Genomic DNA, 27,057 nt, shown 5'->3' on the forward strand with positions numbered 1-27,057 from the left:
GTGGAAAGAGGAAATTAAAAGATAAGTGTATTTCTTTGTAAGCATTGAAATCCATGCACTTCTTTTTGGACACTTTTTGAACACTATTGAATGCATAGATTTCAATATCTTCTGCAGCACATAACTAAAAAAAAATTTTTCAATTTCATTTGGTGTGAATTTGAAGTACCCTCAGCCCAGTCACTGTATGAGCATAAATGCATGCATAAACATGTGTGTGTGTATGTATATAGATGATATCATGTTTAGTGTTACAGCTTGAGAGTCCTGGGCTGTGTGTAGTCCCAGCTTTTCTTGAATCATCTGAATGTCTTCAGGGGAAGGAAGACCACCTTTCATCTCTGAAATGTTTGCTCTCTGGTGATTCTTTAACCATTGCTTCCAGCAACTGAGCTGATTTTTGCTAATGGTTGGAAGAGTTTCAGAGAGAGTGAGAGAGAAGAAAAGACTTCTTCTTTTCTGTTTCTCTCTTAGGCTCTGTTTTGTTTCATTTCACTTTTTTACCTTGAGTGACAAATCTGACCTTACTTTGCGCAAGAGCAGAAATGAATAGATGATAAGAGGCAATAGCTAATGTCAACTGAAAAAGTGCTTTCATCACAAGGGAACGGGAGGAGGTAGGAAATTAATAGGCTCTGTAATGTTGTGAATATTCTTCTTTCTCAACCCGTCCTACTTTAAGTTCTGTCGTTTGTTATTTCTCCAAGGAACAAGTTGCTTAATCTGGTTAGGAGGAAAGTGGGTATCCATTTCCAAAGGTCACGTGTTATTTGGGGGTGACAGGTGGGGAGAATCAGCAGAAAAAAATTCTCATTTTGTGTTTCCTATTTGCGTTTCTCTTTTACTCACCCTACATTGCTCAGAAACGCTCTGGAATCTTATTAATCTGCTAATGTATTTTTGTTTAGTAAGATTTGACCAAATAACAATAGACTGTTTCATGCAGAATAAAAATGCAGCTCCTGGCACTGGTGAGCTGTTTGGTCCTTGGAACACTGCATTCTGAGGGTGCTAGAAGGAAGCTCCCTTCCGTGGATCCTGAAGTATACATGAATGTGGTGAGTATGTCAAAGCCATGCACAGTTAGAATGCCTTTGCGACAAATGTTACTTTCTTTGTCCGGTTATATGGGCTATTCAGAGCCATAACTCTAATCTTTTTATAGCTTGTTATGTTTTTCACTTTCTGGGAATGTTAGCTTCTGTAAGCTGGAGTTTGCCCACCAAATAACATGTATTTAGTAAACCTCGTTTTACTTTTATACATTTCTTAGTGAAATGCATTTTTTATTCACTTGTTTCATTTTTTAGTCTCACAGTTTGTTTACAGAGCAGTAAGAATGTGTTTAAACTCTTCACTGACATTGCTCGTGAGGGCTGCTTCTGGGATTCATTGAACCACATTGTGATTAAAGAAAAAAGAATCTCTTAACAATACTCATTTATGTTTGAACTAATGGGAAAACCTTAAATACTAAAGAAAGCAGCATCTTTAACTAGCTGATGAGGTGGCCCAGCTGAATAACCCAGAGATTGGCTAGTGCAGAGAATATGACCTGATAACAAATATTGCCCCTTGCAGAATGAAAACGTTATATCTTTTCAGGAGAGGATGATGGACACTTAGTTGCACATTAATTATTTTGAGTAGCAGAATCCATCTTCCCTTTCTCACAAGAACTCCTGATTAGTAATTGTTCTGTGGGTCATAATTCTGGGAAAGCACATCTATTGGAATTCCTTACTTTTTCAATTTTTCTTACTCCCAGCTCTTGGTACTCTAGTTTAACATTTTTTTTTTTTTAGTCAGTGACTAAAAAAAAAATTAATTTTTAGCTTTGTTTCTCAGCATGGGCTTATTAAAATAAGGCAAAGTGGAAACAATGAAGCCCATAGCTATGGTAAAGTTAGAGGTACTTGGTATAGAGCATCCCAAATGATGAAACCATATTTAATGAAACACCTGGGAGTAGGCAGATTTTTTTCCCATGTAATGTGATGTTGGCATCTAGATTGAACAGATTAAAATTTTAGTGACAATTTCTTCCATAGAGCCCAGAAAATGTCATCTGCAATCTGCTCTTCTCAGCTCTCGGGGTTAATGGAATTTGCAGCAGAATCTGTTCATAGTACTTACATCTTTTTAAAACTCTCTTCAGAGTGAAATTATCAGTTACTGGGGATATCCTGCTGAAGAATACCCAGTGGAGACCCAAGATGGATATATTCTGAGCCTTCACCGGATCCCTCATGGGAGGAAGAATCATACTGACAAAGGTTTGAGAGTTTTCTCATACAAAATAGCTAAGCTCTTGAAATGTTATTGAGACACCTTTGTACCACATCAAAGTGTTCCTGCATGCTCTCCATCCTGACTGTGGCTTCCTGCCAGTGATACCTTGATAGGCACTAATGTTGGTCCAAGGTGTGGAATTTCTTCCACCTGTGTGGGAGAACTAGTTTAAGTTCCCAGCTCTTGACTTTGACATGACCCAGTCCTGGCTGTTGCATACTTTGGAGGAGTGAAGCAGCAGATAGGACCTCTGTGTGTGTTTGCATGTGTGTGTGTATCTCAAATAAATACATTTTAAAAAGAAAAATATGTGTTGGAATTACATAGAGATCTTAAAAGAATTTTTTAGGGCGATAAAATGAGCAGTGTAAACCCTAGTTAAAATGCACTGAGAATCCCAGGAAAAGCACATTTCTTCTTTGTCTGCTCTAAGATTCCTTCTATATGCAGGTACAGCACATAAAACCATGTGCCCTGCAAGTCCTGTTGCAGGTATCCGGAGGCAGGAGGACAGTGTGCTTGAGCTTGACCTGTTCTCAAGGGGTGGGAAGAAGTCCTGGAGGATCTCAGTGCTGAACCTGGCTCTGCCCTAACTGCTTGTGTGTGCGCACTTCCGTGGGTCTCAGAGTCCTCATCTGCAGAAGGCACTTAATGACCTGGAATGGCTTACTCACACTCACTCTCTCATTCTATTGGGTTAAATTTCTTCTCTTTCTCCTTTTTGGCAGAGCTGTTAGAAGGTGGGAAAGTAGATACTGTTGGTCTTCAGAATGGACAACGCACATTATTTATGTTGAATCTGGCCATTGTATCAGATACCCAACCTGCTTCTCTGTCCCTCTTACCCCCATTGGGGATCAGGGAAGGATACCTATAGCTGTAGCTTGGAGCTGATTTCAGAGTGGCATTTTCAAGGAAATTCATGATGAAAGACTCAGCTCTATAAAGGAACTGAATTTTCCTAGGAACCTCATAGGTGCTTTTCTGATGCTCTTTTACTCCAATTCAAGAGCAATGCTGTATGGTGTCACTTTGCCTTCTTTAAAGTATGATAACAAGAATGAACAAGGTCCTTCAGTTGCCAATTGGAACTTCTCAGGCCTGACACTTCCCCTCTAGACTTCTTCTTCTATTAATAGCATCATCATCCTCCCGATGAACTGGGCTGGGAACTGCAGACTCATTCTTGACCTCTGCTCCCAAATACTGGCAGATCTGCTCTGGGCAATCCAGGTTACACTGCTTTCCCTAACCAAGGCCTCCTTCAGGCTTTTTTACTGTAAGCACCTGAAAAAAGCTCAGAAACAGAGAGCCCTGCCCTGCTATCCTTTTGAATTAAAAAAACGGAATTACAAGGGCTGGCATTGTGGTATAGCGGGTAAAGCCACCACCTGTGGTGCTGACATGCAGTGTGTTCGTTGATTTGAAACCTGCCTGTTCCACTTCTGATCCAGCTCCCTGCTAGTGAAACTGGGAAAGTGGCAGAGGATGGTTCAAGTGCTTGGGCCCCTGCACCCATTGTGGGAGATCTGGAAGAAATTTTGGGTTCTTGGCTTTGGCCTGGCCCAGTCCCAGGCACTGCAGCCATCTTAGGGGAGAACCAGCCATCAAAAGATCTTTGTCTCTGTTCTGTGTTTCCATGTGTCTCTGTCTTTCAAATAAATAATCTTTTTTTTTTTTAAAGGGAATTATGGAAAAGGAAAATAGAAATTCACTCTGCTTATAATTTAGTAAATTAATGCTTCTAATATGCCCTCAAAATAATGCCTTATGCCTGTATTGGGATTTTGTTTGTTTTTAGAGATTTATTTGTTTTAATGGCAGCATGAGAAGGAAAGATAGAAGACTGTCCATCTTTCTGTCAGTTCATTCTCTGAGTCTCCACAGTGACTGGCACTGGGTCAGGCTACAGCCAGGAGCCAATAACTCCATTTGGGTCTTCCTCATTGTGGGCAGGGACCCAAATACTTGAATCATCTTCTGCAGCTTTCCCAGGCACTTGAGCAGAGAGCTGAATCAGAAATGGAGCAGGTAGGACTGGAAATGGCACTTAAATATGTGATGATAGTGACCCTTGCTTCACTGCACCAAAACACTGGCACCTCCTCTAGACCATTTGTAAGAAATTACAGGACATGTTAACATGTTAATCATTTGTCGCTACGACAGTCCTTGTGGAAGCCAAGTTGCTCCTCATTCAACCATGCTGCAGTTGGCCCTTCTAATTGTAGGTAGCCTCCCTTGGAGATAATTGGAGATTTTTCACGAACACGGGGCTGGGCTATTGTCCTGTCAGTGACTTCTTATAGGTTCTGCCAACTGCCCTCCTCTCTGCCAGCCTCCCAATGCTTGTCCATGCAATATGGCTTTATATGATTTAAGTTTCTTAAGATACACGTTCTGTCCTTACTGTGGTGTGCGCCTTTCACCCCATTCTGTATAGTAGTAGCTTTTGGCTGCCTTTGGAGTGAGTGTATGTGGGCTCTTTCCCACTTAGTCAGCAACCTTCTTATCTAGGATTCAGCTGGGGCTTGCATTTTGGTAACTCCTTAAGGGAACTGAAATTCAGAACTTAATCATTTATAAGGAAGTGCTTCTATATTTATCTGCTTAGCCTTGCTTCAGAAGATCATGGGCTGTTAGCACCAGAAAGATAGCTGCTTGCCTGGACACACTCCTCTAGTGGGTTCCAAGATAAAATGCTAAAGTTTGGGAACCCGTGTTCTAGCCCAACACCCTGATTTTACTGGGAGAGACTGCCTTTTCAGGAAGGCAAAGATACTTGCCCCAGGTTGAAGGGTAATGGCCCACCCAATGTGACTACAGACTTCAGTGTTCTTTGATCTGGAGAGTGTGGTATTATGTAATAAGTATTGAGCAAGTTGATCTCATGACACTCATATCTTTTATTGGGTAAAAAGAAGAAAATAGATGCTGTTTTTGTATGAAATGCATAAAATAGCAACAAAATACAGGACATATTTACTCTTAACCTAACTGGGAAAGTGACCAATTAATGGCACTTGTGTAGCTAAAATAATATGTATACAACTAATGGCCCTGCGGGAACACAGGAACAGTGCCTTTTGGGAAGGCCTGGAAAAGAGGTTGCCAGCTTTCAGACTGTGAGGAAAACAAACAACAATGACCAGAAAAAAAAAATCAGCTTTTCAACTGTGGCCTTGGCAGAAACCGTCCCCTGAGCTGTGAGTCGTAGGTGTGTACTCACTAATGTGGCTGTGAGCTGTGAGTTGTAGGTGTGTACTCAATAATGTGGCTGTGGCTTCAGTCATTGGTACAATAGATGATTTGCTTGTGTTTTGATTTGTTTCTTTTAAGATTCTTTCTGGTTTCTGAATGTTTTTTTTTTTTCATTTCAGAAACTGTTCCATTTTACAGATATCATTTACTGAGTAGATTCAGTGTGTGCTAATAAGCTTCAGACTTCATGCAGGGCATGCCCCAACCCCACAGACCTCACCTCCCTTAGTTCTTGTTCTTCTTTTTAAAAATGTTTATTGGAGACTTTTTTATATTATTATTTTTTTTTTATCAGAAAGGCATATTTAGAGAGAGAATGAGAGACAGAGAGAAAGATCTTCCTTCTGCTGGTTCACTCCAGAAATGGCTGCAATGGCCAGAGCTGAGCTGATCTGAAGCCAGGAGCTGGAATCTTTCTTTGCATCTCCCATGCAGATGCAGGGTCCCAAGGCTTTGGGCCATCCTCTGCTACTTTCCCAGGCTATACGCAGGGAACTGGATAAGAAGTGAAGCAGCCAGGACATGAATTGGTGCCCTTATGGGATATCAACACTTCTGCTTGCAGGTGCAAGGTAAGTCGTTGAACCATGATACTAGCCTGCCTTTACTCCCACCCAATGTGGTTCATTAATCCATACTTTGGCTGAGTGACAGTGAGGGATCCTTTGCCCAATGGAGTAACCTGAATTAGTGTCAGCTGGGCAGCTGGTCTTACATATCCACGTTGTAGCTGGAGTACAGGGGCTGGGGCAGTTTGGCAAAGGAGAGTGTACTCTGTGTGCCCTGCCCACTTCCGGCCACTGGCCACCATCCTCACCCTCTCTTCTCCTGGCAGATAGTACTCTGATTCTTCCTCTGTCTTCAGGGCAGCTTTCCTAGCCTCTCCTGCTAGGCCAGGCCCCTGGCTATGTATTCTCTGAGAGCTCTGCTAATTTCACAACAGTTAATATAGTGAACAAAAACTGTGGGCTGGGCGTGTCTGAGCTCTGTCTTCCTCATTGGACCTAAAACTATCCCAAGTCTTCTCTGACTCACTCATCTGGTAATTGCTCTGGCCTGAAGTATGAGGTATCCATCATATGTCCTGGCTGCCTTCCTGCTGTTCACAATGCATTGAAACCTCACAGTAATCCTTGCTCAAGGCCACATCGGATTAAGGATTCTCTGCTTCTGTTGTCAGAAATGCCCACAGAGATTGGGGACCTCTTAAGATGGGTGACTGACTAGAGGCTTTGTTCTCTGGCAGTTACGTGTGGGCTGTGAATGGCTGCCAACCTGTGGATTAAGTTACAGCTCTACTGCTTTACCCGAAAGACCTCAGGGATTTGTTGAACCTCTCTTGGATGTTAATTATTTCATCTCTTACATCAGAAGTGTAAATCCCCATGCCTCAATTGTAAAAGACATTCAGATAAGCTAGGCTTGTGACATCATTAACATTCAAATAACATAGGTCTGTGACTTGTCATACCTGGTTCAAATGGGAGTTATAGTTTCATGTATTGTGATCATATCCTGTCCTCCCTGATAAGGAGTGTTTTCTTTTTTTGTTATTATTATTTTCTTTTTTGAAATTTTCTTTCTAATATCATATACATAGTTGAAAGGGATGTATGCCCCTGTGGGCCTCTGAGTAGGGTGGAGAGGGTCAGGTATGGAAGAAGGTGTTTGGGACATATGTTCCAATCCTTTTTTTTTTCTCCTGTATCCATAGGTGGGGAAGGGGAGAGGGCTGCTCATTGCTTTCAAACTACATCAGCGATGGGGACAGTCATTTGATGATGCCCTGGAGAATCTGACATGGGGAAGAGTGTTCTGAGGATATTACTCCAGTGATTTCAGTAGCCCTTAGACATTGTCAGTTTTATTGCTGTAGAGTTAAGAAAATTTTTCCAAGGTCTACTGGTTGACTAAGTCTACTTTACTGAGTCCCTAGACCCAGGGACATGCTACAACACTTGGCCAGGAGAATCCCAATATCAGACCTGTTTCCAACTGTAGATCTTGAGTGTGCCACTTGCTGCTGTAGCCTGGCTTAGCCTGCTCTGACCCTAGTCTCTGTTCTCACCAGGACTTAGCCCAGCCTCCTCCCCCCCTCAGCCCTCATGTGAGCAAGCAGGTGTTGTATTTTAAGTAGACCTGGCCTGCACCCTGTCCTGGCTCTCACTCATGCTAGTGTGTGCTATGGAATGACCCTGCCCACCCCACTATCTCATACATGTGCCCATGGGTGCTACAGCCTAGCATGGTCTAGCCTACTTCCAGCCCTGGCTCTCACACTCACCACTGAAAACTGTGGATTAGCAGGGAAGTTCCCCAAATTCCCCTACTAGGCCTGCTCCCAAGCCTGGATTTTGTGTGTGACACTGGGTGCTGTTACCTAGACTAATATGGTAAGCACCCAGTCCTGGTACTTACTGATGGGTACTACAGCCTAGCCTGACTGGCCTGCACCCATTCCAGCTCTCACGGATGGGTGCTACAGCCTGGCCTAGCCTGGCTCACCCTCATACTCGGCTGTTGGGTGACACTGGTGAATGCCATGGCCTAGCCTGACCTTTCCCACATCCATTCTGGCTCTTGTGAGCACAAGCAAGTGCTGGAGCCCAGCCCAGCTTGGCTTGCTCCCAGATCCATCCCACATACATGCTGCTGGATGCTGCAGCTTTGCCCAGCCGTGTCTGCCTACAGCCCCAGCTCTTGTACTCAACAGTGGGAGCTGCAGTCCCCAGAGTTCCCCTACCAAACCCATTCTCAGTCCTGAGTCTTTGCTCATGCTGGGCAGTACTTCAACCCAGTCTAGCATGACCCATCCACAGTTCGTTCTCTCTTGCATGCCAGCAGGAGCTGCGGCTTGGCCCAGCCCAACCTTGTCCCAGACCTGACCCACACGTCCTTGCCTGGCCTGACCTGCTCCTAACCCTGGTTCTCCTGCTCCCCAGAGGGAGCTGCAAACTGGTAAGGAATTTCCTCAAGATCCCCTATGAGGTCTGCTCCCAGTCCTGGATCCCATGTGTGCCAGTGGGTGCTGCAGCCCTGCTTGGCATTGTCCCATACTTGAGTCTAGGCTCATATAGGCACTGATGGGGTGCTGCAACCTTGCCCCATCCAGCCTTCTCCTTGCCCTAGCTCAGAAAAATAAAAAAAAAAAGAAGCAACTATGTTGGCATACTGGTGTAGTTAACACAAATGTGGCATTAACTGGGTCCAGAATGCCCTCCAGCTATTGGTTGCTTTTCTCCCAGCAGTGTAACACAAGTGGAGGGTATTGACTCAAGTACACTCAGTAAGACTGTGGGGAATCAAGTGACCACAGGTATTGTCTCTGGTCAGATTTCCCTAGGATTCTCTTTTATTTTTTTTAAGATTTCTTTTTAGTGGAAAACTAGATATACAGAGAGAAGGAGACAGAGAGGAAGATCTTCCGTCTGATGATTCACTCCCCAAGTAGCCAGAATGGCTGGAGCTGAGCCAATTCGAAGCCAGGAACCAGGAGTTTCTTCTGGGTCACAAGGCTTTGGACTGCCCTTAACTGTTTTCCCAGGCCACAAGCAGGATGTTGGATGGGAAGCAGGGCCACCGAGATTAGAACTGGCCCCCATATGGGATCCCGGTGTGTTCAAGGTGAGGATTTTAACCACTAGGCTATCGCACCAGGCCCTTCCCTGAGATTCTGATGAGCACCCAGGTTGGGAAGTCACAGGATAGACTCAGTGCTCACATGCACAAATTGCAGCTGATGTTTCATAAAAGGGAGTTTGTGCAACCCCTGACACCCATGGCGGGGTCATCAGAATTGAAGATTCCAGAGGCTAGAAACAAGGCTGAGAGGACATTCTTGGTGCCCTGTAGCCATGTTTTCCTGGCTGTCTCTTTCCTATCAAGGCGAGGCAGCGAATGGTGGGTGCTGGGCCCGGGAGATACTGCTTTTTCTGAATCCTGTGTTTACCATTGATGGCTGTGAAGCTATGGCCACATTCTTTGCCCACTCTGTGCCTCAGAGTCCTCCTATGACAAAATGTACTCAAAGCAAGTGTCTGACTCCATTACTGTCTGATGGCTGTGTAACAAATTGCTATGTGCATAGTGGCTGGAATCCGTACACGTGTCTTTATAGCTCTGGAGTACAGCGATCTTGGCAGGGCTGTTTTCATGCTCTTGCTAGTTCCCAAAGGCTGCCTGCACTTCTCAGTTCTGAATTTTGAACTCAAGGTATGCACCTTCCTGTTTGTCTGTTGCTGACCCTTTCTGAGGATCCTTATGGTTGCATGGGCCTCCATGTCTCAGGACCCTTAATCACATCTGAAAGGTCCCTGTTGCCAGAGAGAGTAGCATATTCACAGGTTCAGGGAATAAGGATATGTGTGTCTGCAGAGCTGTTATCCCAGTTGGTGACTGATCTGAGTCGTGGAAAGAACTTAGTGCTGACACAAAGTCAAAGTTTGTGTGCTCTTGCTGTGACTGTAGTTACACTCTCTGAGCTAAAGAATACTAGTTTATTTCATCTATGTTTGCAATGCTTAGTTTCTAAGATTTTATTGCATTTACGTATTATATTTATTTTCAGAGAACATTGTTTATTGATCTCTCCTACCTTTCAGCCACTGTGTCAGCCCTGTGACTTTAGGAAAGGACATCTGTAGTTCAGATGAGTAAATCCAGCAAGGTTCCTGGCTAGTATGAACTAAGGTCCGTCTCATGCTAATGTCTTCATATTTGTATTTGTTTCTTTAATGTATTTGAAACTTAAACACATGCCACATTTCTTCCATCAGCTGCTTTACTCCCCAAATGCCTAGAATATCCAGGGCTGGGGCAAGGCTAAAGCAAGGCACCCCAGAAACTCAATCTTGGGACCCAAGTGCATGAGCCATGACCTACTGCCTCCCAGAATGCACATTATCAGGAAGCTGGAAATAGGGAGTGAAGCTGGGCCAGACACTGACATGAGGTGTAGGTGTAGGCGTCCCAAACCATGTCCTAAGTTCCGTGTTAAATGCTAACCCCACATAACTTCATCCTTAACCTTCTCCTTCTTCTTCATTTCGGTTCTGCCCAGGATCTCAGCTGGTTTCTCACAAATGTTTTTTGAGTATGGAGGCGTCTCAGCTGGACTAGTGCCATGGCAGAGGAGATGTCAGTGCCCTGGGAGGCAGCAGGAACTTCCCCACCCACCCGGTCATGTTCCTGCCATGAAGTTGTGAGCTCATTACTTCAGTGTCCAAACACAAGGCATCCCCTCCACGCTGCTACCCACACTTTAGCCTCATCAGAGAGGCCGCACTGTGCAAGGCTGTTTCTAAGCTGTTCCACAGTGCCAGCTCTGTGCTAACTACATAGGTGACTCTGATAAAGTCATTTACTCTCTTTGGATCAAAAAAAAAAATAAACCCCTTCTTCCTGCTCTGTTAGAGCCAACTATTGAAAACAAATTATCTTTTTAATTATTTTTAAGAAGTATTAATTTTTATTGGAAAGGCAGAATTACAGAACAAAGGAGAGAAAAAAAAAGAGATTTTCTGCCTGTTGGTTCACTCCCTAAATGGCCACTATGGCTGGAGCTGGGCTTGTCTTCAAGCCAGGAACTAGGAGGTTCTTCTGGATCTCCTGTGTGGGAGCAGGAGCCCAAGGGACTTGGGACATCTTCTGCTGCTTTTCCAGGCACGTGAGTGGGGAGCTGGATGGGAAATAGAGCAGCTGGGACTCGAACTGGTAACCGTATGAGATTCCAGTATCAAAGGAGAGGCTTAACATACTCTATCATGGCATTAACCCCTGTTTTTGGTAATTACTATTGTCACACTGTGGTTTATAATTTTAAGGTGTTTTTATTATTTTTCATATTTTGGCCGCTGATTTTGTGTTGAAATCAAGGAGTCATAAATTCTCATAAATGCTGTATCTACCCCACTGCTTTGAACATAGAACTTTCACGGTAAACGTGGTCTTGTTCAGGTAGCAGTGAAAGGAATGTTGGGAAGCAAGCAGTGTGCATAGAGCAACCTCTGTGCTCACCTGCTTGTGTTTCAGTGTCCCCCACAGGTGAACGATCACCTTGTCACTGCGGAGGGCTCAATTTTGTCATCTTTTTCAATCATAGTCCTTTTGGATTCTGGCTGGGGTGGGGAGGTCCCACTCTTTCAACAGAGAAGGGAAGTAGGACTCTGATGGTCTACAACACTGAGGGGTGTTCACATAATCATTTAGGTCAATAGTTGTCACCTAACATCAGAGGAACTGCCATTTAAAGACAATTTATTAATTATCAAATCTAATTAGCCCTCAGAGCTGATATCCACGCATTTAACCAACCACAGATCAAAAATATTTGGAAAAAATGGCTTTTGCACTGAACTTATACCAATAATTTCTCTTATTAATATTCCTTAAACAATATAGTAGTAACTGTTTGTGTAGCACCTATATTTATTACGTATGATAAGTAATCTTGAGATGACTTAGAGTTTGGAAAGAGGTATGTAAGTTGTGCACATGTTTGCATACTGTGCCATTTACTGTCAGGGACTTAAGCATCTGAAGATTTTTATATCCTTGGAGCTCCTGGAACCAAAACCCTGTGAATGCCCGTGGATGACTATATGTATTAGGACATTAGCAAAAATTAAGGTTTCTTTGTGGTTTGGTTCCCTTGCTTGTATGGAATCAATATTGAATCTCATTGATAAACAAAACTGTTTTTAGAAGTTAAAGATGCCCATGTCCCAGCATGAGCTCTCAAGGCTGTGAGATGAGGAATTTCGTACCACTCCGAAGGTATGGGCTCACGTCAATGACGTGTGGTTGTTTCTGTAGCAATGACTTCTCTGATCAAGATTACTGAATTGGGATGTGTGTGTTAATGGGGTAGACTTACCAAAGCGGTCACTATTTTCTATGGACGCTTCTTCCAGGAAGTCTTTGGCAATGTTTACTGAATATAAGACTCTAACTACATTGGAGATTTGTTTTTCAATTCACTTGCAATTTTACAATCCTCAGATATTACTCTTCCTGCTTCCCCTTGATGCTGTAGACTCCTTCTCATTACAGTGCAATAGTTTTGTAAAGTATAACCTGTCTGTAATTTTTGTATTTTACTTTTTTTCCTCCTCAAAGCAATGTAAAAACTTCCTGTGTGCTGTCATTGTCCTTGTCATTGATGGCTTAGTCATTGTGCCAACTGGATTGTACTTTATGTCGTTGGCCACTCATTTGATTAGTCATTTCTGGTGTTTCACTGCAATTAAGAATGGGCAGAAGGCGAATAGAATTCCCATTTGCTTGCTTTGACCTATGTGTCAGTCACTCTGCTAGATACTTAGTTATCTCATTTACTGTTCTTAATTATTTATGGAACTGAGATTCACAGTGGTTAAGCGATTTCATAATAAGAGCTGGTATATATTGAATTTTTTGTGTGTCAGTTGCTTTGCTAAGGACTTTTCTATAACATTTCACATTTTATTCTCTATAAGGTGCATGTGAAGAATTTCTAAAATGCTAATGAGAAATGCATATTATAAAAACCCCACATAAACTTCAAATTTTTTTATTCCATTTTCTACATACATTTTGAAATACCTTTGTAACAAAGTTAGGACTCAATAGAGGTCTGTTTATTGAGTGACTGAGTGGTCTCAACCTGTTAAAAAAGAGTGAGGTCAGATATCATTGACCTCCAAGTCTTTTTTTCTTGCTGTATCCGAATCTCAATACAAAATATGGAAAAAATGGAAAATAAAGCTGACATATGCAACACATTAAAATGTCCTTATGAATTTATATGGTGTGATAATTTACCATTTTGTCAACTTCAAAGTTTTGTGATTTTTGTTGTTTTTCTTAGTCCACAGAGAAATTGCTTAGAAGGCACAGAGATTTCCCATAACCCAGGCCTCTCTACACGTGCCTCACTCCTTGCAACCACAGATCTTTTCGTTGTCTCTCCAGTTTTACCTTTTTCTAGAGTGTCCTCTGGAATGTAGCATTTTCAGATCGACTTTTTCAGTAAGATACTTTCAAGTTTTCCTCATGACTTCTCCCAACTTAATAGCTCATTCCCTTTTAGGAATGAATAATATTCAGTTGTCTTGATGCACCACAATTTATCCACTCATTTACTGAATACCATCTTGGTTATTTCCAACTTGTGGCAGCTGCCAGTGTAAACAGCCATGTGCAGGCTTTTGTGTGGACATAAATTTCCAACTCCTCTGGGCATTTCCACTCCAAAGAGCATGATTGCTGGATTGTATAAGAGTGTGTTTAGTATTATAGGAAACTGTCAAACTGTCTTCTAAGATACTTGTACTATTTTGTAATACTATCTGTAAGGAAATAGAGTTCCTACTGGTCCATTTTTTGGTGGTAATTAGTTTTGTCAGTGGCTTAAGATTTTGAATTTGAATATTCTTGTGAATGTGTAGTGTTATCTTGTTATGTATCATCTTTTTGGGGAGGGAGTTATTTTATTGGGACTTACTTGAGAAATGCAATTATTATAGCAAATTATAGAAACATTTTCTAAGTTCTTACAAATTTAATAAAAATTTCCTTTGTTGGTGAAGTCAGTGTATTTTGTTACTAGACATGTAACAGTAATCCTGTTTTGTTGCCTCATTACCTGTAATATTTTAAAATGTCTTCATGGTTTTACTGATGTCAAATAAGCGTACATTGCTACCTTAACATTTAAATCTGTTTCTGTTTCATTATGGGCTTTGAGATCCGTTGGGAATTACTTGTTTAGTATGATACGTTTCAAAGAATGGTACTGCTACCTTCTAATCATGAATGCTTTTCAGGTCCACGAACAGTTGTCTACCTGCAACACGGCTTGCTGGCAGATTCCAGTAACTGGGTCACGAACCTTGCCGACAGCAGCCTGGGTTTCATTCTGGCGGATGCTGGCTTTGACGTGTGGATGGGGAACAGCCGGGGAAACACCTGGTCTCGGAAACACAAGACTCTTCCAGTGACAGAGGATGAGTTCTGGGCTTTCAGGTGAGGTGCAGGGATTATGTCATGGGCCTTTGTCCCCTTAGATCGGATACATGGCTGTCAGCAGAGAAATGGGTAACACTGAGCTGGTCTGAGAGGAGCAGCTGCTGTCTTGTGAGAAGCTTAATAACAGGCAGTAAAGCAGATTATAACTAAATATAAGAAGATTGAATTAGTTTGGGGTTATTTTGCCATTCCTGGTAATGCAAGAGCTGCTGGGTAAGATGTTCCACAAGTCCAGAAGCCTGTACCCCAACATCACTTTGATCTTCCCAGAAAGTCTCCTCATCTGTGTCGGTCTTACTTGTGCCTCTATTGGTTAATATTTGTCTCACATGGAGCCTGTTGCGTAAGTCTTCTTTGTCTTGGTTTCTGTGTTTTGAAGCTGGAGATCATAAATACTTGTCTCCTGAGATTATTGGGATCTTGAAGGAGAGGATATGGCAGAAGAGCAGGCTCAGTGCTGGCAGTTGGTATCAACTATCTCATCTGTCTGATGGCAGATCTACACACACAGGCTCCTTCCCTTGGCTCCACCCTCGGACCCAGGGCTGTCTTGGTGTCAGGTATTAGAGAAGGTCAGCTCTGTGGACTCCTGGGTTTGCTTCTCATTTGTAACACCAGAGCCACCCTAAGGATGTGAAACACAAGACTGAGAGTCTTTATTAAAACCTATGTGAAACAACATAGCTATCATATGATTGCTTATAATATGTGAAAAGTTAAAACTACCCAAGTACACCTGTTAGTCGATGGACAGAGTGTGGTCATTTGCGTAGTAGAGAGTGAGTGAGCAAGCTCCAGATTCTTCTGCCACTCTGAATGAAGCCAGAGGTGGGAAAATACTCACAAAAAAAGCTTCCAAATGAGTGAAACTGATTTATGGTATGAAAAGTCAGGTCAGTGGTTACCTTTGGCAGGAAGCTGAAGATCCTGAGGAACTCTGTCCTGGTAACATTCCGTTTCCTGAACTCAGTGTTGGCTTTTCCTGCTATGTTCATTTTGTGGTCCTGCATCCAAACGCGTACTTCGGGCTTTTGTGTTGTTCTATTTCAATGAAAGAGTTCCTTGTTTGGATTACAGTTTTGATGAGATGGCCAAATATGACCTACCAGCTTCTCTTAACTTCATAATGAATAAAACTGGCCAAGAACAGCTGTATTATGTGGGTCATTCTCAAGGCACCACAATAGGTATGTATGGAAGAAAGATAAGTGCGTGGTTTATTTTTATTAAAGAGTTTGCATTTGTTATTTAAAAAATAAAGTAAATATTTTTTAAAATGTTATTTCAAGCACAGTCTTTAAAGGACCAAGCTGACATAATTAGTAAGGCAAGAAATGTTCATGGTAGGCTTTTATGGAAGTTGAGATTTTAGTATAAACTTCTAAACATGGTGGCTGGTTCTCTTGAAAATGTGAAGGTAAGCCACAAGCTACTAGGTGTTTTCTCATTTATATAACCTGGGGGTGTGAGGGTAGGAAACAGGGCTTCTAAGGTCACAAAAAAGGAAATAAGGAAACACACAGACTTTCAAAGAGAAGTGAAGTGTTACTGAAAGATGGCAATCTGTTCTTTATTTGCAGATTTGCCACGCTTGATGCATTTTAGTTTTATGCTAATTTTGGAAGTAATGTGAATTTATTATAAGAACAAGTGGAAAATTTAGCAAAATTTAAAGAAAATAGGAACTGTACATAAATCTTTCAAGCAGGCTTCTCCAGTGGAGGGCCAGGGAACAATGCCATGATTGATTTCGTGTTCCCTTTTCATGTTTGCTGTGACTAACAGCTTTGCGTCACATGATCTCCACAGAATACGTGCCTCAAAAGATAGTTGCTCTTTTTTTATATTCCTTATTTTTTAGGCAACTTGTCTACTTGTGTAGTTTATCTCTCTCTCTCTTTTTAAAAGATTTATTTATATTTATTAGAAAGGCAGGTTTCCTGAAAGAGAAACAGAGAAAAAGATCTTTCATCTACTGGTTCACTCCTAAGTGCCACAGTGGCCAGAGCTGAGCCAATCCAAAGCCAAGAGCCAGGAGCTTCTTCAGTGTCTCTCTTGCAGATACAGGGTCCCAAGGCTTTGGGCCGTCTTCCACTGCTTTCCCAGGCCATAAACAAGGAACTAGATGAGAAGTGGGGCAGCTGGAATTTGAACTGGTACCTGTATGAGATCCTGGCATGTTCAAGGCAAGCACTTTAGCCACTAGGCTACCATGCCAAGCCCACCCTTCTACTTTATAAAGCGTCTGTCCAAGTAGGGAGAGGTGAGCTGAGATATTTTGGAAGCGGGAAATTGTAAAGATGTGAATTCCTTTGAGTCTGATTTTTTTGGGGGGTACTCTGGACTTGTGTGCAGGCATGGAGGAACAGGAGGAAGAGGTGCTGGAGCTGTTAGCACGTCAGTGCTGTGGACACGAAGATCAGTTGGTTCTCACAGTGTGGATTGGGTCCAGTGCGTGTCTAGGTTGAGATTTAGAACAAGCACTTAACAAGTACTTGCTTCACTAGCTTGTTCCAGTTCAGTGTTTGCATACACAGTTGAGGGTTGCCCGTTTCAAGTAGTTTGCCTCCCTGAGAGGCTTGCTTGATAGTCTGGCTGCTTCTAAAAAAGTGTGGGGATAATCAGCCCTGCAGTTGCTAAGAAAGTTCTGTAAGATGGAGTACCTATTTTCTTCCTTTTGTTCCCACAGGATTTATAGCATTTTCACAGCTCCCTGAGGTGGCCAAAAGGATTAAAATGTTTTTTGCCTTGGCGCCTGTGGTTTCAGTTGATTTCTGTACCAGCCCTCTAGCCAAAATCGGAGAGTTGCCAGAGCTGCTCATTAAGGTACTTGGCCATCCCACTCTCTTCTCCTCCTCACAGACTTCCTCATCAGATCTGAAAAATTGACTCTTGGAGGGGGAATCTGTGCCTTCCTCCTGCAGCTTGCTGTCAATGGAACAGCAGTTTTTTCTCCTCCTGGTTGTCTCCACTGCCTCCAGGCCAGGCAAGTCCGAGCAGATAGCTCACGGCCTACAGCTGCAGCACACACAGTCAGGGCCAGCATGGGACAGCATTACCATGAATACTGCACAAAGATGCCACACATAATCTGGGAAGATCATTTACTCCCACTAGGCACGCAGAGCAGTATTCAGGGGATGGGAGACCCAAAGTTTGCTTCTCCCATGTGCTTGTCTTCAGCCACAATGAAGGTGATCTTAAGGAACTGTTTTATTATATTTTATAATAAATAGAAACCAGTGACTTTGTTCAAGCTCAATCCTACAGCGTGGCTGCCCCAAGCTTTGCTCAAGAAGCCATCAGCTGACATGAGAAGGCTTTTTAAAGCCAGCTGAGGCCAAATGTGTTTTAGGTATAATGTGTTCATATACACAGCATATGATGCGAAAGTGTGTGCTGTCTTGTGCTGTGGCAGCACTTCTGTCAATGGTAAATTGTTTATTTGACATGTTTTTTGTAAAGTTATAATAGAGCTTAAAAATTGCTGTTGCATTGCAATATCATAATGCAATGTACTGCTCACATATTTCGGGCATTGCTGAGGTGAACAAACTCTGCCCTGCCCATTGTATAGAAGTACAGCACATGCAATACACATAGCATGTGATATTCAATAACGATAATAACCAACTGTATTGCTGTGCTTACCATACTTTTATTTAGTATTGTAAAGTAGGTTTCCACTGCAGATGAAGCTTATTGTGAAATAGTGGGCTGTGCTAACTGCCAGCAGCCTCATGTATCTTCCACTGGTTATATCTCAATGCTTGGGGTTTGTGACCACTCTGTGATATTAGTTCAGTGACAAAATCACCCAACTACGCATCTCCCAGAATACATCTCTGTCCTTGAATGGCACATGACTACACTTAAAATCAGAGATGCCGTCTCTGATGAACCGTTTCAAAGACACTCAGGAAATAGGAACCATATCCCAATCTCAAAGCTGACTCTGAATAAGATGGAACTCCCTGTAGCAGTGACCAGTGCGTACAGAAAAGAAGCGACCCCTTCTGTCCACACTCACCTTTGGTGCCCTGGAAGACATGTCAAAGCATTCACTTTCATTATAAACATTCGAGTTGTTGCTAATGTGTTGTTGTCATGTCTTTTGCCTTTTTAAGGGTCCATCATAGAGTGGGGACTGAGAATTGAAACTGCTGTGTCGTAGGAATGCATGTTTGTAATTTGGTGTGTGAGACTGACTTAGTAGTTTGACTACGATGCACACTCCTGCTCCTCTTCTTCCACCCACTGCCTCCTTCCTCCATCCTTCCCTGGAGATGGTGTTTTGTGAAATCTAAAATGAGCCCAGAGATCTGCTTGATGAGAGACTTTTATGGTTTCTGATGTAAGCTGAACAATCCGGCATTTGGATGATCATGAAGACCATTTTCCATCCTGAAAGTTCCCCCCAAAACTAACTAGGTTGTTCACCTCTGTGTTTTTGTTTTGAGTCTTAAAAATGCCCATGTGTACCATAAGCTGGCCATGATGCCAAAGGTGGCCACTGGTGTGTGTTCCGCTCTGCTCCCAGGGCGTCCGGGGGTCCTCACCCCAGAGGAAAGGCCGAGGTGTAATATGTTCTTTTCATTTTGTAGGACATGTTTGGGAGCAAGGACTTTCTACCCCAGAGTGATGTTTTGAAGTGGCTGAGCACTCACGTTTGCACCCATGTCGTTCTGAAGGAGCTTTGTGCAAACATCTTTTTCCTTCTGTGTGGATTCAATGAGAGGAATTTAAATGTGGTATGTATATTGCTAACAAGACTTGATTGAGACTCTCCGACCTTATGCTATGTGCATGTGGGCTTTTTTGTATTGAGGGACCTGAGAGACAAGCAAGCTTAGCAGGGCGCGAAAGGGCCTTCAGTGTGGTGCAGCAGCGCCACCTGCTGCCAGCCCTAGGCCTGCTGCTGTCAGCTTCCTGCCTCAAACCCAAACACACTCCTGAATGAGGAGGGCTGTCGTAGTTCAAGTCATTGTATTTATCAATATTTATTTCAGTGATTTATTTCTTTTGCAACGTCACTGTAAGAGTGTTTAAGGTTAGAATAGCCATTTGTGCACATGCATATACTACATGCATGCAACATACATGTGTGTTTATTTAGTCAGCAGTAGGCTGCTGCTTCTAAATTACCTAGTTTTTAAAAATTCCTACAGTGAAGGCTCTAGGGAACATTTTGTTTTTTAAGCTGTATTTATTCTTCTTGGAAAGGCAGATTTACAGAGTAAAGGAAAGACAGAGAGAAAGAGTTTCTGTCTGCTGGTTTACTCCTAACTGGCCACAATGGCCAGAGCTCAGCCCCGTCCAAAGCCAGGAGCCAGGAGCTTCTTCCAGGTCTCCCATGCGGGTGCAGGGTCCCAAGGCTTTGGGCCGTCCTCCACTGCTTTTCCAAGCCACAAATGGGGCAGCTGGGGTACAAACCAGCACCTGTATGGGATCCTGGTGCATGCAAGGCAAGGACCCCAGCATTAGGCTACCACTGTGGGCGCTCTAGGGAATATTTTAAAGTTTTAAAATAGGATATTATTGTTGTTGTTTTTAAATTATTTTTGTGAGAAGAAAGCAGACAGTAGAAAACGAAAGTGAGATACAGCTCAGCCTATACAGTGTCCCATTTATGATGTGGCTGCGTTCGCCTCACAGCTACTCTGAGTGCTTGTATAGGCTTTTTCTTAAGATTTATTTATTTATTGGAAAGTCAGATATACAGAGAGGAGAGACAGAGCGGAAGATCTTCCATCTGATGATTCACTCCCCAAGTGAGCGCAACGGGCCGATACTATGCCGATCCAAAGCCAGGAGCCTCTTCCGGGTCTCCCACGCGGGTGCAGGGTCCCAAAGCTTTGGGCCGTCCTCGACTGCTTTCCCAGGCCACAAGCAGGGAGCTGGCTGGGAAGTGGAGATGTCAGGATAAGACCGGTGCCCGTATGGGATCCCAGGCACGTTCAAGGTGAGGACTTCAGCCGCTAGGCCACGGCACTGGGCCCGGTTGTATAGGCTTTCATAGGACATGTTTATAGTCCAATAAGTTTTTTTGTTGTTGTTTTTAATGCTTGTCATACTTCTTTGGCTTCTGGCTCTGAGGTTTGTCCTGGTTTGAAGGGTTAACTGTCAATGTTAGTTGCCATCCATGCCGCTGTAGCACTGTTCTCTGTTTCTCTTGCAGTCCCGGGTGGATGTCTACACAGCACACTGTCCTGCCGGAACCTCTGTGCAGAACGTGCTGCACTGGAGCCAGGTGTGCATCCAGGAGAGTGGTCGGGCTCACCCAGTCTGCGTGAGCAGGGCCTTGTGCCTCAGTCGGGCTCACCCAGTCCGCGTGAGCAGGGCCTTGTTCTCCTCTGCAGACCTTGCTCGGAGCCTCGTCTGCTTCCCTGCCCCAGGGTCCTTGCTGTGATGGCCCCAGTCCTCCTCCCGGGGGCACACGAGGTTCCCAGTTGCCTCAGGAGTCTGACGCGTCAGCAGTGTGGTACTGAGCATCACGAGCCCCTCTCCATGCGAGTGAGGAAGGACCTGGGTTGTCATTTGTTTTCTTCATGCTCCCTGTTCCCTGAACCCTCCTAACTTTGGGGGCATTCTTATGCTCCCACTGAGTGGACATTCTTCATAAGGCCCAATTTCTGTCACCTCAGACGGTGTATGTAAGAGATGCCTGGCCAGCTAGAAGAGCGGTACAGAGCTATCCGCTGTGACCAGCTGAGCGGTCCCCGGGAGCCCTTGTCGGACCAACCACTTCCTTCATCCAAGTACAAACAGCCCTCTAAATCTGAATTTCCAGGGCCCCTTGGGAATATTGAAACCATGGTGTTCTAAACCTGCTGTTCAATGTTGCCCAAGCTTTTGGGGTCTCAGATCCGGGTTGGGTACTACGTTTGCTGGAGAGCCGTTGGACTAGTCGTGATCCTGTGTCAACACTTGTTACCGAGCAACTGGCTGGCATCCAGGCTGTCGGCTGTTCTCTGGCCCAGTTGTGACCTTGCAGCTGTAGGTTCTAACCACACCGAAATGTGTCCACAAACATTTCCGAAGCCTGGATTCCCTGCAGAAAGCGGCCTTGCCCTTTAACCTGCCACTCATCCTGCCATCCCTTTGCAGTAGAATAGTTACTTTGTGCGGTAGTTTGACAGTTTGTCCTTGGTTATTCTTCCTTTGCTGGCCCGGGCTGCTCCACGAGGCCATTCCAGTGCCTGCTGGCAGTGGTTTCCGCTGGGATTCGGCAGGGCCCTGATGGTATGGGGTATGAAGGCCCCCATGGTTTATTAACACTTACTTGTTAATAATTCCAAGATCCAGTTATTCCCTGGGCTTTTAAATCTGGTTTGCCCAGTGTCCTACTTTCATATACACCTGGTGAATTCTGGAGAGCACAAAGCCAAGGCTTTACTCTCTCTATTCCTCTTGAGAGTATGAGCAGGTCAGGATTGTTTAGACTGGTTTTAAACATGCAATTGCCAGAATCTGAATGCCTGGGCTGTGTCCTGGACATGCATTTTAGTGGACATCAGGTGATTCTAATCTCTTCCCTGGCTTGACGTCTCCTGCTTTATAAAAGGAAAGCCAAAGTGTGCATTTAGTAGGATCTTCTAGAAGCTTTTCTTGATTTGGATAGTCAGTATAACGTCTGTTATACATTTAATATATGTTTGATGGAATTTTAGACAATATATGAAATAATCACTTTTTTGTCTGCTTCCCAGCAATAACTACTATTCTGCTATAATCTTTTAATTATGATGTAAGGTAAGATTATAGCACGCACACCTGTTAGGAGTGTTTTGTGGAATAAACAGCATGATGTTTGTTGGTTATGGGAAAGTGGCTGTTCTGGAAACCCCAAGACTCAGTTATTAAAGAAATCGTTTCTTTCTCTTCATCTCCGGAGCGCAGTGGTACAGGCTTGTGGCAGGGGCTGAGGGTGGGCTGCATGACGTCATACGGAGACCCTGCCCCTCCACACTGTAGCTCCACCATCCTCGGGCTGCTCTTCTCGCCTGCCTGGTTGAAGCCAGGTTGCCTCCATGTCTGTTCTTGCCCCCAGGAAGGCAAGAGGGTAGGAGCCCAACACAAGGGCTTTTTTCTTTTTTCCTTCAAGATTTGCAAAAGGCAGAGTTGCAGGGAAAGAGAGGGTAGTACGGAGATTCTCCATCGGCTGGTTCTGCATCCACCCCGCCAAATGGCTGGAACTGCCAGGACCGGGCCAGTCTGAAGTTAGGAACCTGGAACTCCATCTGGGTTTCCCACATGCGTAGGGGGGCCCAAGCACTTGCACCATCCTTTATTGCCTTCCCAGGCACATCAACAGGGAGCTGGGTCAGAAGTGGAACAAATAGTAGAATTGTAAGTGCTGGGTAAGAATCTCAACCTCACATTGATCAAAGGTGGAACTGATGTCTTGAGTATTTCTTTGCATCAGACGCCACCATGTGGTCAAAACTTACAGTTTCTGATTGATTTTACTTGCATATTTTGGGTTCAATTCTTGATACATTTTTTAAATTTTTATATTATTTTAGGTTTTACAGATAGCTGACATTTTATTCATGTTTTAGGCATATTGCTTGAATATGCATAAATTTAAATTTCATATCCATTGATTTATCTGTAGTATCTCTAGCTAGTTCAAATTGCAATGTGAAGAGCCACCCATTATAATAATAAAATTATTAACTGATAGAATTGCACAACTAGTGTGAAACTACAGAAAATATGTAGCATTGCTGTGTTTGTTTTATATGTAGTCCTGCATTGCCTGATGACTGGTTTGGTATGAGATGCATCCTTAGGCAGATTCATCTTTGTGGGAACCCCATAGAGTGTGACTGACAGGCACAACAGCTACAATGTCAGTAGGCCACAGGATCTCTCGGGACCACTGCCGTATATGCGATCTGCCATTAACTCAAATGTCAGAGGCAATGCACACTATAACCATTCCCTCTTTGAGAAAGTCAAGGTATGGATTACTGTATAGAACACCACCATTAAGTTAATCTAATGGGGATAGCTATTGGTCAAGCATAATTCAAGGCACCTGTGTACAGCTACTGTGACATGTCTTGTAGAAGATATTTTCCAGTCAACAATGGAAAACTGAGTTATTCAGGAAAAGAAAACAGAGCAATTGTGTTTCATTTCATTCTTAAGAATTTTATTTATTTTAGAAGAGCTATAAAGAGAAGGAGAGATCTTCTACCCTCTGTTTCACTCCCCCGATGGCTGCAGTGAGCGGTGCTGGGCCAGGCTGAAGCCAGGAGCCAGGAGCTTCATTCAGGCCTCACATTTGGTTACAGGAGCCCACTTCTCGACTGCTCTCCACTGCTTTCTAGGTCAGAGACCTAGATTGGGAGTGAAGCAGCTCAGGCACAAACTGGTGTCCATATGAGATGCTGACATCCCAGCAGGCAGTTTTACACCCTGTGCCATAATGCTGGTCTCACTTCTGTTTTATTTTCAATAACAGTTTGAAAATGATGAGTAAATCTGGATATTCTGATATCTAAAGGCAGTAAACTATAGCCACCTGTCATTTTATCCCATATGTAAGTGTAAGGTAACCTTTTCCCAAATTATCTTTTTCTTAGGCTGTTAGATTGCAGAAGTTTCAGGCCTTTGACTGGGGAAGCAGCGACAAGAATTATCTTCACTATAACCAGGTAAAGTTTTCAATCTTTCAGGGATAATGGGTCCTGAAAGAGCCCAGGAGATTCAGATGGGTTGCGTTTCAGGCCAGGCTCACCTGCTGTGGGACATGCATGGAAGACCAACTAGGTTGACTTGCTTTTCTCTTGGTTCCCTCCTGCAACTAGAATGGCCCCTGCCTTGGGCCAGTGCTGTGGACTGAGCCTCCCCTCTTGGTCTTAGCCCCAGCTTTGAGTCTGGACTGGCACGGTCATGCCTCTTGAGCATGATCATGGGCACAGAGTCAGACAATCCTGAATCTGTTTCCATTTACTGTGGTGGGGTTATGGCCAGATCCTATTGCTTAAGCTTCAGCTTTTCTGTACAAATACGATCATCATGCTTTGGCCACCAAGTAGGATCAAGACAGACACTTTGTTCCTGTTTTTTATTAAGAATTTAATTCTTACAGTACCCTTGTGACATGGTCAGGGCTGTCTCTGACTGGAAGATGGTGCAACTGAGGCTTAAGGAATTCCTGTAATTTGTACACATAAAGGAGAAAGGAGGAGGGATTTCCACCAAGGCACTTTCCCTGCCATTTCTCCCTCCTGCTTCACACGCCCCCTCCTCACTGCATGGTTATACACTTAATTCTCAGATCCATTGTGCTAGAGAAGTGTCTACTGGAGATTGTGTTTATCATGATTTTAAAAATGAGAACAACGTCAGCACAGCTTTCCCTGGGTTCTCTTTTGTTTTGCAGAGTGAGCCTCCCACGTACCGTGTGAAAGACATGCTCGTGCCCACTGTGGTCTGGAGTGGGGGTCGGGACTGGCTTGCCGACGTCAAGGACATAAGTATGCTGCTGACTCAGATCCCCAATCTGGTGTACAGCAAACACTTGCCTGAATGGGAACATCTTGACTTTCTCTGGGGTTTGGATGCCCCTTGGCGGGTGTACAATGAAATTGTCAGTCTCATGAGGAAATACCAGTGAAAGCCAAATTAGACATATACCATCCAGTAAGTGATTAAGTCATGTGAAAATCTGCTTGATTTGTGTAAAAATGCTGGTTTTTGCCTTCTCAGGGTGATCATGAATACAGACTTTGTATTTTTATATTCAGAAAACTTGATCATGAAGATTCCTAATTTTTCTCATTAGAAATAGAAGACCCTTAGCCATTATTTGTTTAGCCGTGGCTGAACATGAAACGAGAGTCTCAACTATTCTGTTGTTCTTCTTAAATCTTTTCCACAATACTACTAACTTGTGTAAAGGTCATTGTAACCATTTGATTGTCCTTATAATCTAAAGCCTGGGATGTTGTCTTTTGACTTCCACACAGAAAAAAAAAAAAAAACACTGGTTGGAATGACTGAACTGTGAAGTTTATGGGCGAGAATCATCTGTCATTGATTTTAGCTCAGTGTGGAAAATATTCAGTTCTCATCTCCTGCCCTTCACAAACTCCAGTATAATGGTGTTAAATGAGGGATCCAAGTGGCACTTCATGTGTTTTTGGTCAAACCCAATAATATCCCAGCTGTGTTAATTATAAAGACCTCATCATGAATTTTGTCAACCCTACATTTGAGAAAATGTTTAACTTGCTCAAAGGAAAATAACTTGCAGGTGTCTTCAAAAACATTGCTCCAAGTACACAGCAGTGTTTGAGGAAGATTGAAGACTAATATATACTACATTCATGAACTCTAAATTGTGTGACATGTCCTAGTTCTGTGTGTCTCAGAGAAGAATCCTGTGGAGAGACTATACCACTATTTTACATGAAGTTAAGGTACTCTCTGAGCCAATTGCTGTACACAAGATTGTGGCCCCGGGCCCTTGACCTGACTAGGAGAAGTATCATGGTTCATTTTCACACCAGTGATATAGGGATGTGTTTTCAGGCTGAAAAATCAGCTCAGAATTCATTTTGTGTTTTGAATGAACATTTGCCTGAATTTGTAGCACAGCTCTTTTCCCTCCCTGTGTCAGGAGGTCATTTACCTGCTTGATTTGCAGCATTGTTTCCTTAGAAAGCCTTCAGGTGGACAGAATGACAGTTAATGTATTTTCTTATGTGGGTTTTTTCCTTATTGTAGTATCTTCTTATATACTGTCTTAAGTTGCAATAGCAATACTTAATATTAGCTAACATATGCAAGAAAATGCTGGTACTTTGTAACATTACTAAAGGGTCTTATTTAAAGTTTCCAGTGAATTGCGGCTTCATAAGCTTAAAGGATGGTTTGGATTTGTTTTGTTTTTTTTCTTTAATAATGTTCCCATTCTTCTTTAGTGTTGCAAAGTATAGGAGAGATTACACCAGACCCAAGTGTAGGATAGTAGGAGGAGTCTTTATTGCCCAAACTTGGTGACAGAAGCTTCTGCTACACTCCAGGAGCCACTGCACCAAGCCACCAAAGTCAGGGGGTTTTAGGCTCTTGTCCTCCAATCAGATTGAGAGTTTTATGGAACAAAGTTTATGTGTGTTCAGTTAAGTGCAAGAGACAAGAAGGGAGCTACCAGAGCCCAAAGTCTTCCTGTAGTCAATTAGCCTAGTCTAATAGGAGGCAGGGGGGGCCACTTGTAGAGCCTCCAGAGTCATTTACATGCTGTCAACTGTCCTGAATGGTACAGACGGCAGGAGAGGCGGGGTGTGCCCAAGGAGCCTCTGAAACTAGTTTCGTACCTTCAGTTAACTTGAATGGCACAATAGTAGGTAGGAAAGGCAGCGTGCAGAAACTCAGTTTCCATGCTGTCCTCTGTCAATTAGCCTATCCTGTGGGTTCTAGCCATTAACCACTGCTCCCCATCACATTTCGGTAAGGTGTAAATTTTTCTTTATCATCTCTTCT

General features: G+C 43.3%; 1 protein-coding gene across 1 annotated transcript; it reads left to right on the plus strand.

Moving 5' to 3' along the window:
- The first annotated feature begins 829 nt into the window (after positions 1 to 829).
- On the plus strand, positions 830 to 25,841 carry LIPA (lipase A, lysosomal acid type). The gene is made up of 9 exons (XM_040975745.1): positions 830 to 1,058; positions 2,159 to 2,276; positions 14,358 to 14,556; positions 15,637 to 15,746; positions 17,249 to 17,385; positions 19,164 to 19,310; positions 20,738 to 20,809; positions 24,153 to 24,224; positions 24,956 to 25,841. The coding sequence occupies exons 1-9, from the start codon at positions 954 to 956 to the stop codon at positions 25,187 to 25,189; spliced, it is 1,194 nt and encodes a 397-aa protein (XP_040831679.1). The 5' UTR covers positions 830 to 953; the 3' UTR covers positions 25,190 to 25,841.
- The last annotated feature ends 1,216 nt before the right edge of the window (positions 25,842 to 27,057 follow it).

The sequence above is a fragment of the Ochotona curzoniae genome, unplaced genomic scaffold (assembly GCF_017591425.1).
Source record: "Ochotona curzoniae isolate NIBS_2020 unplaced genomic scaffold, NIBS_Ocur_1.0 contig_2692, whole genome shotgun sequence".
NCBI classification, from domain to species: domain Eukaryota; kingdom Metazoa; phylum Chordata; class Mammalia; order Lagomorpha; family Ochotonidae; genus Ochotona; species Ochotona curzoniae.

Bases quoted from the DNA above. Each gene is read 5' to 3' on its own strand.
- LIPA (XM_040975745.1), top strand. From the start codon at position 954: ATGCAGCTCCTGGCACTGGTGAGCTGTTTGGTCCTTGGAACACTGCAT. The intron at 2,277-14,357 runs GTTTGAGAGTTT...AATGCTTTTCAG, and splicing joins GAAGAATCATACTGACAAAG to GTCCACGAACAGTTGTCTAC. The intron at 24,225-24,955 runs GTAAAGTTTTCA...TTTGTTTTGCAG, and splicing joins ATTATCTTCACTATAACCAG to AGTGAGCCTCCCACGTACCG.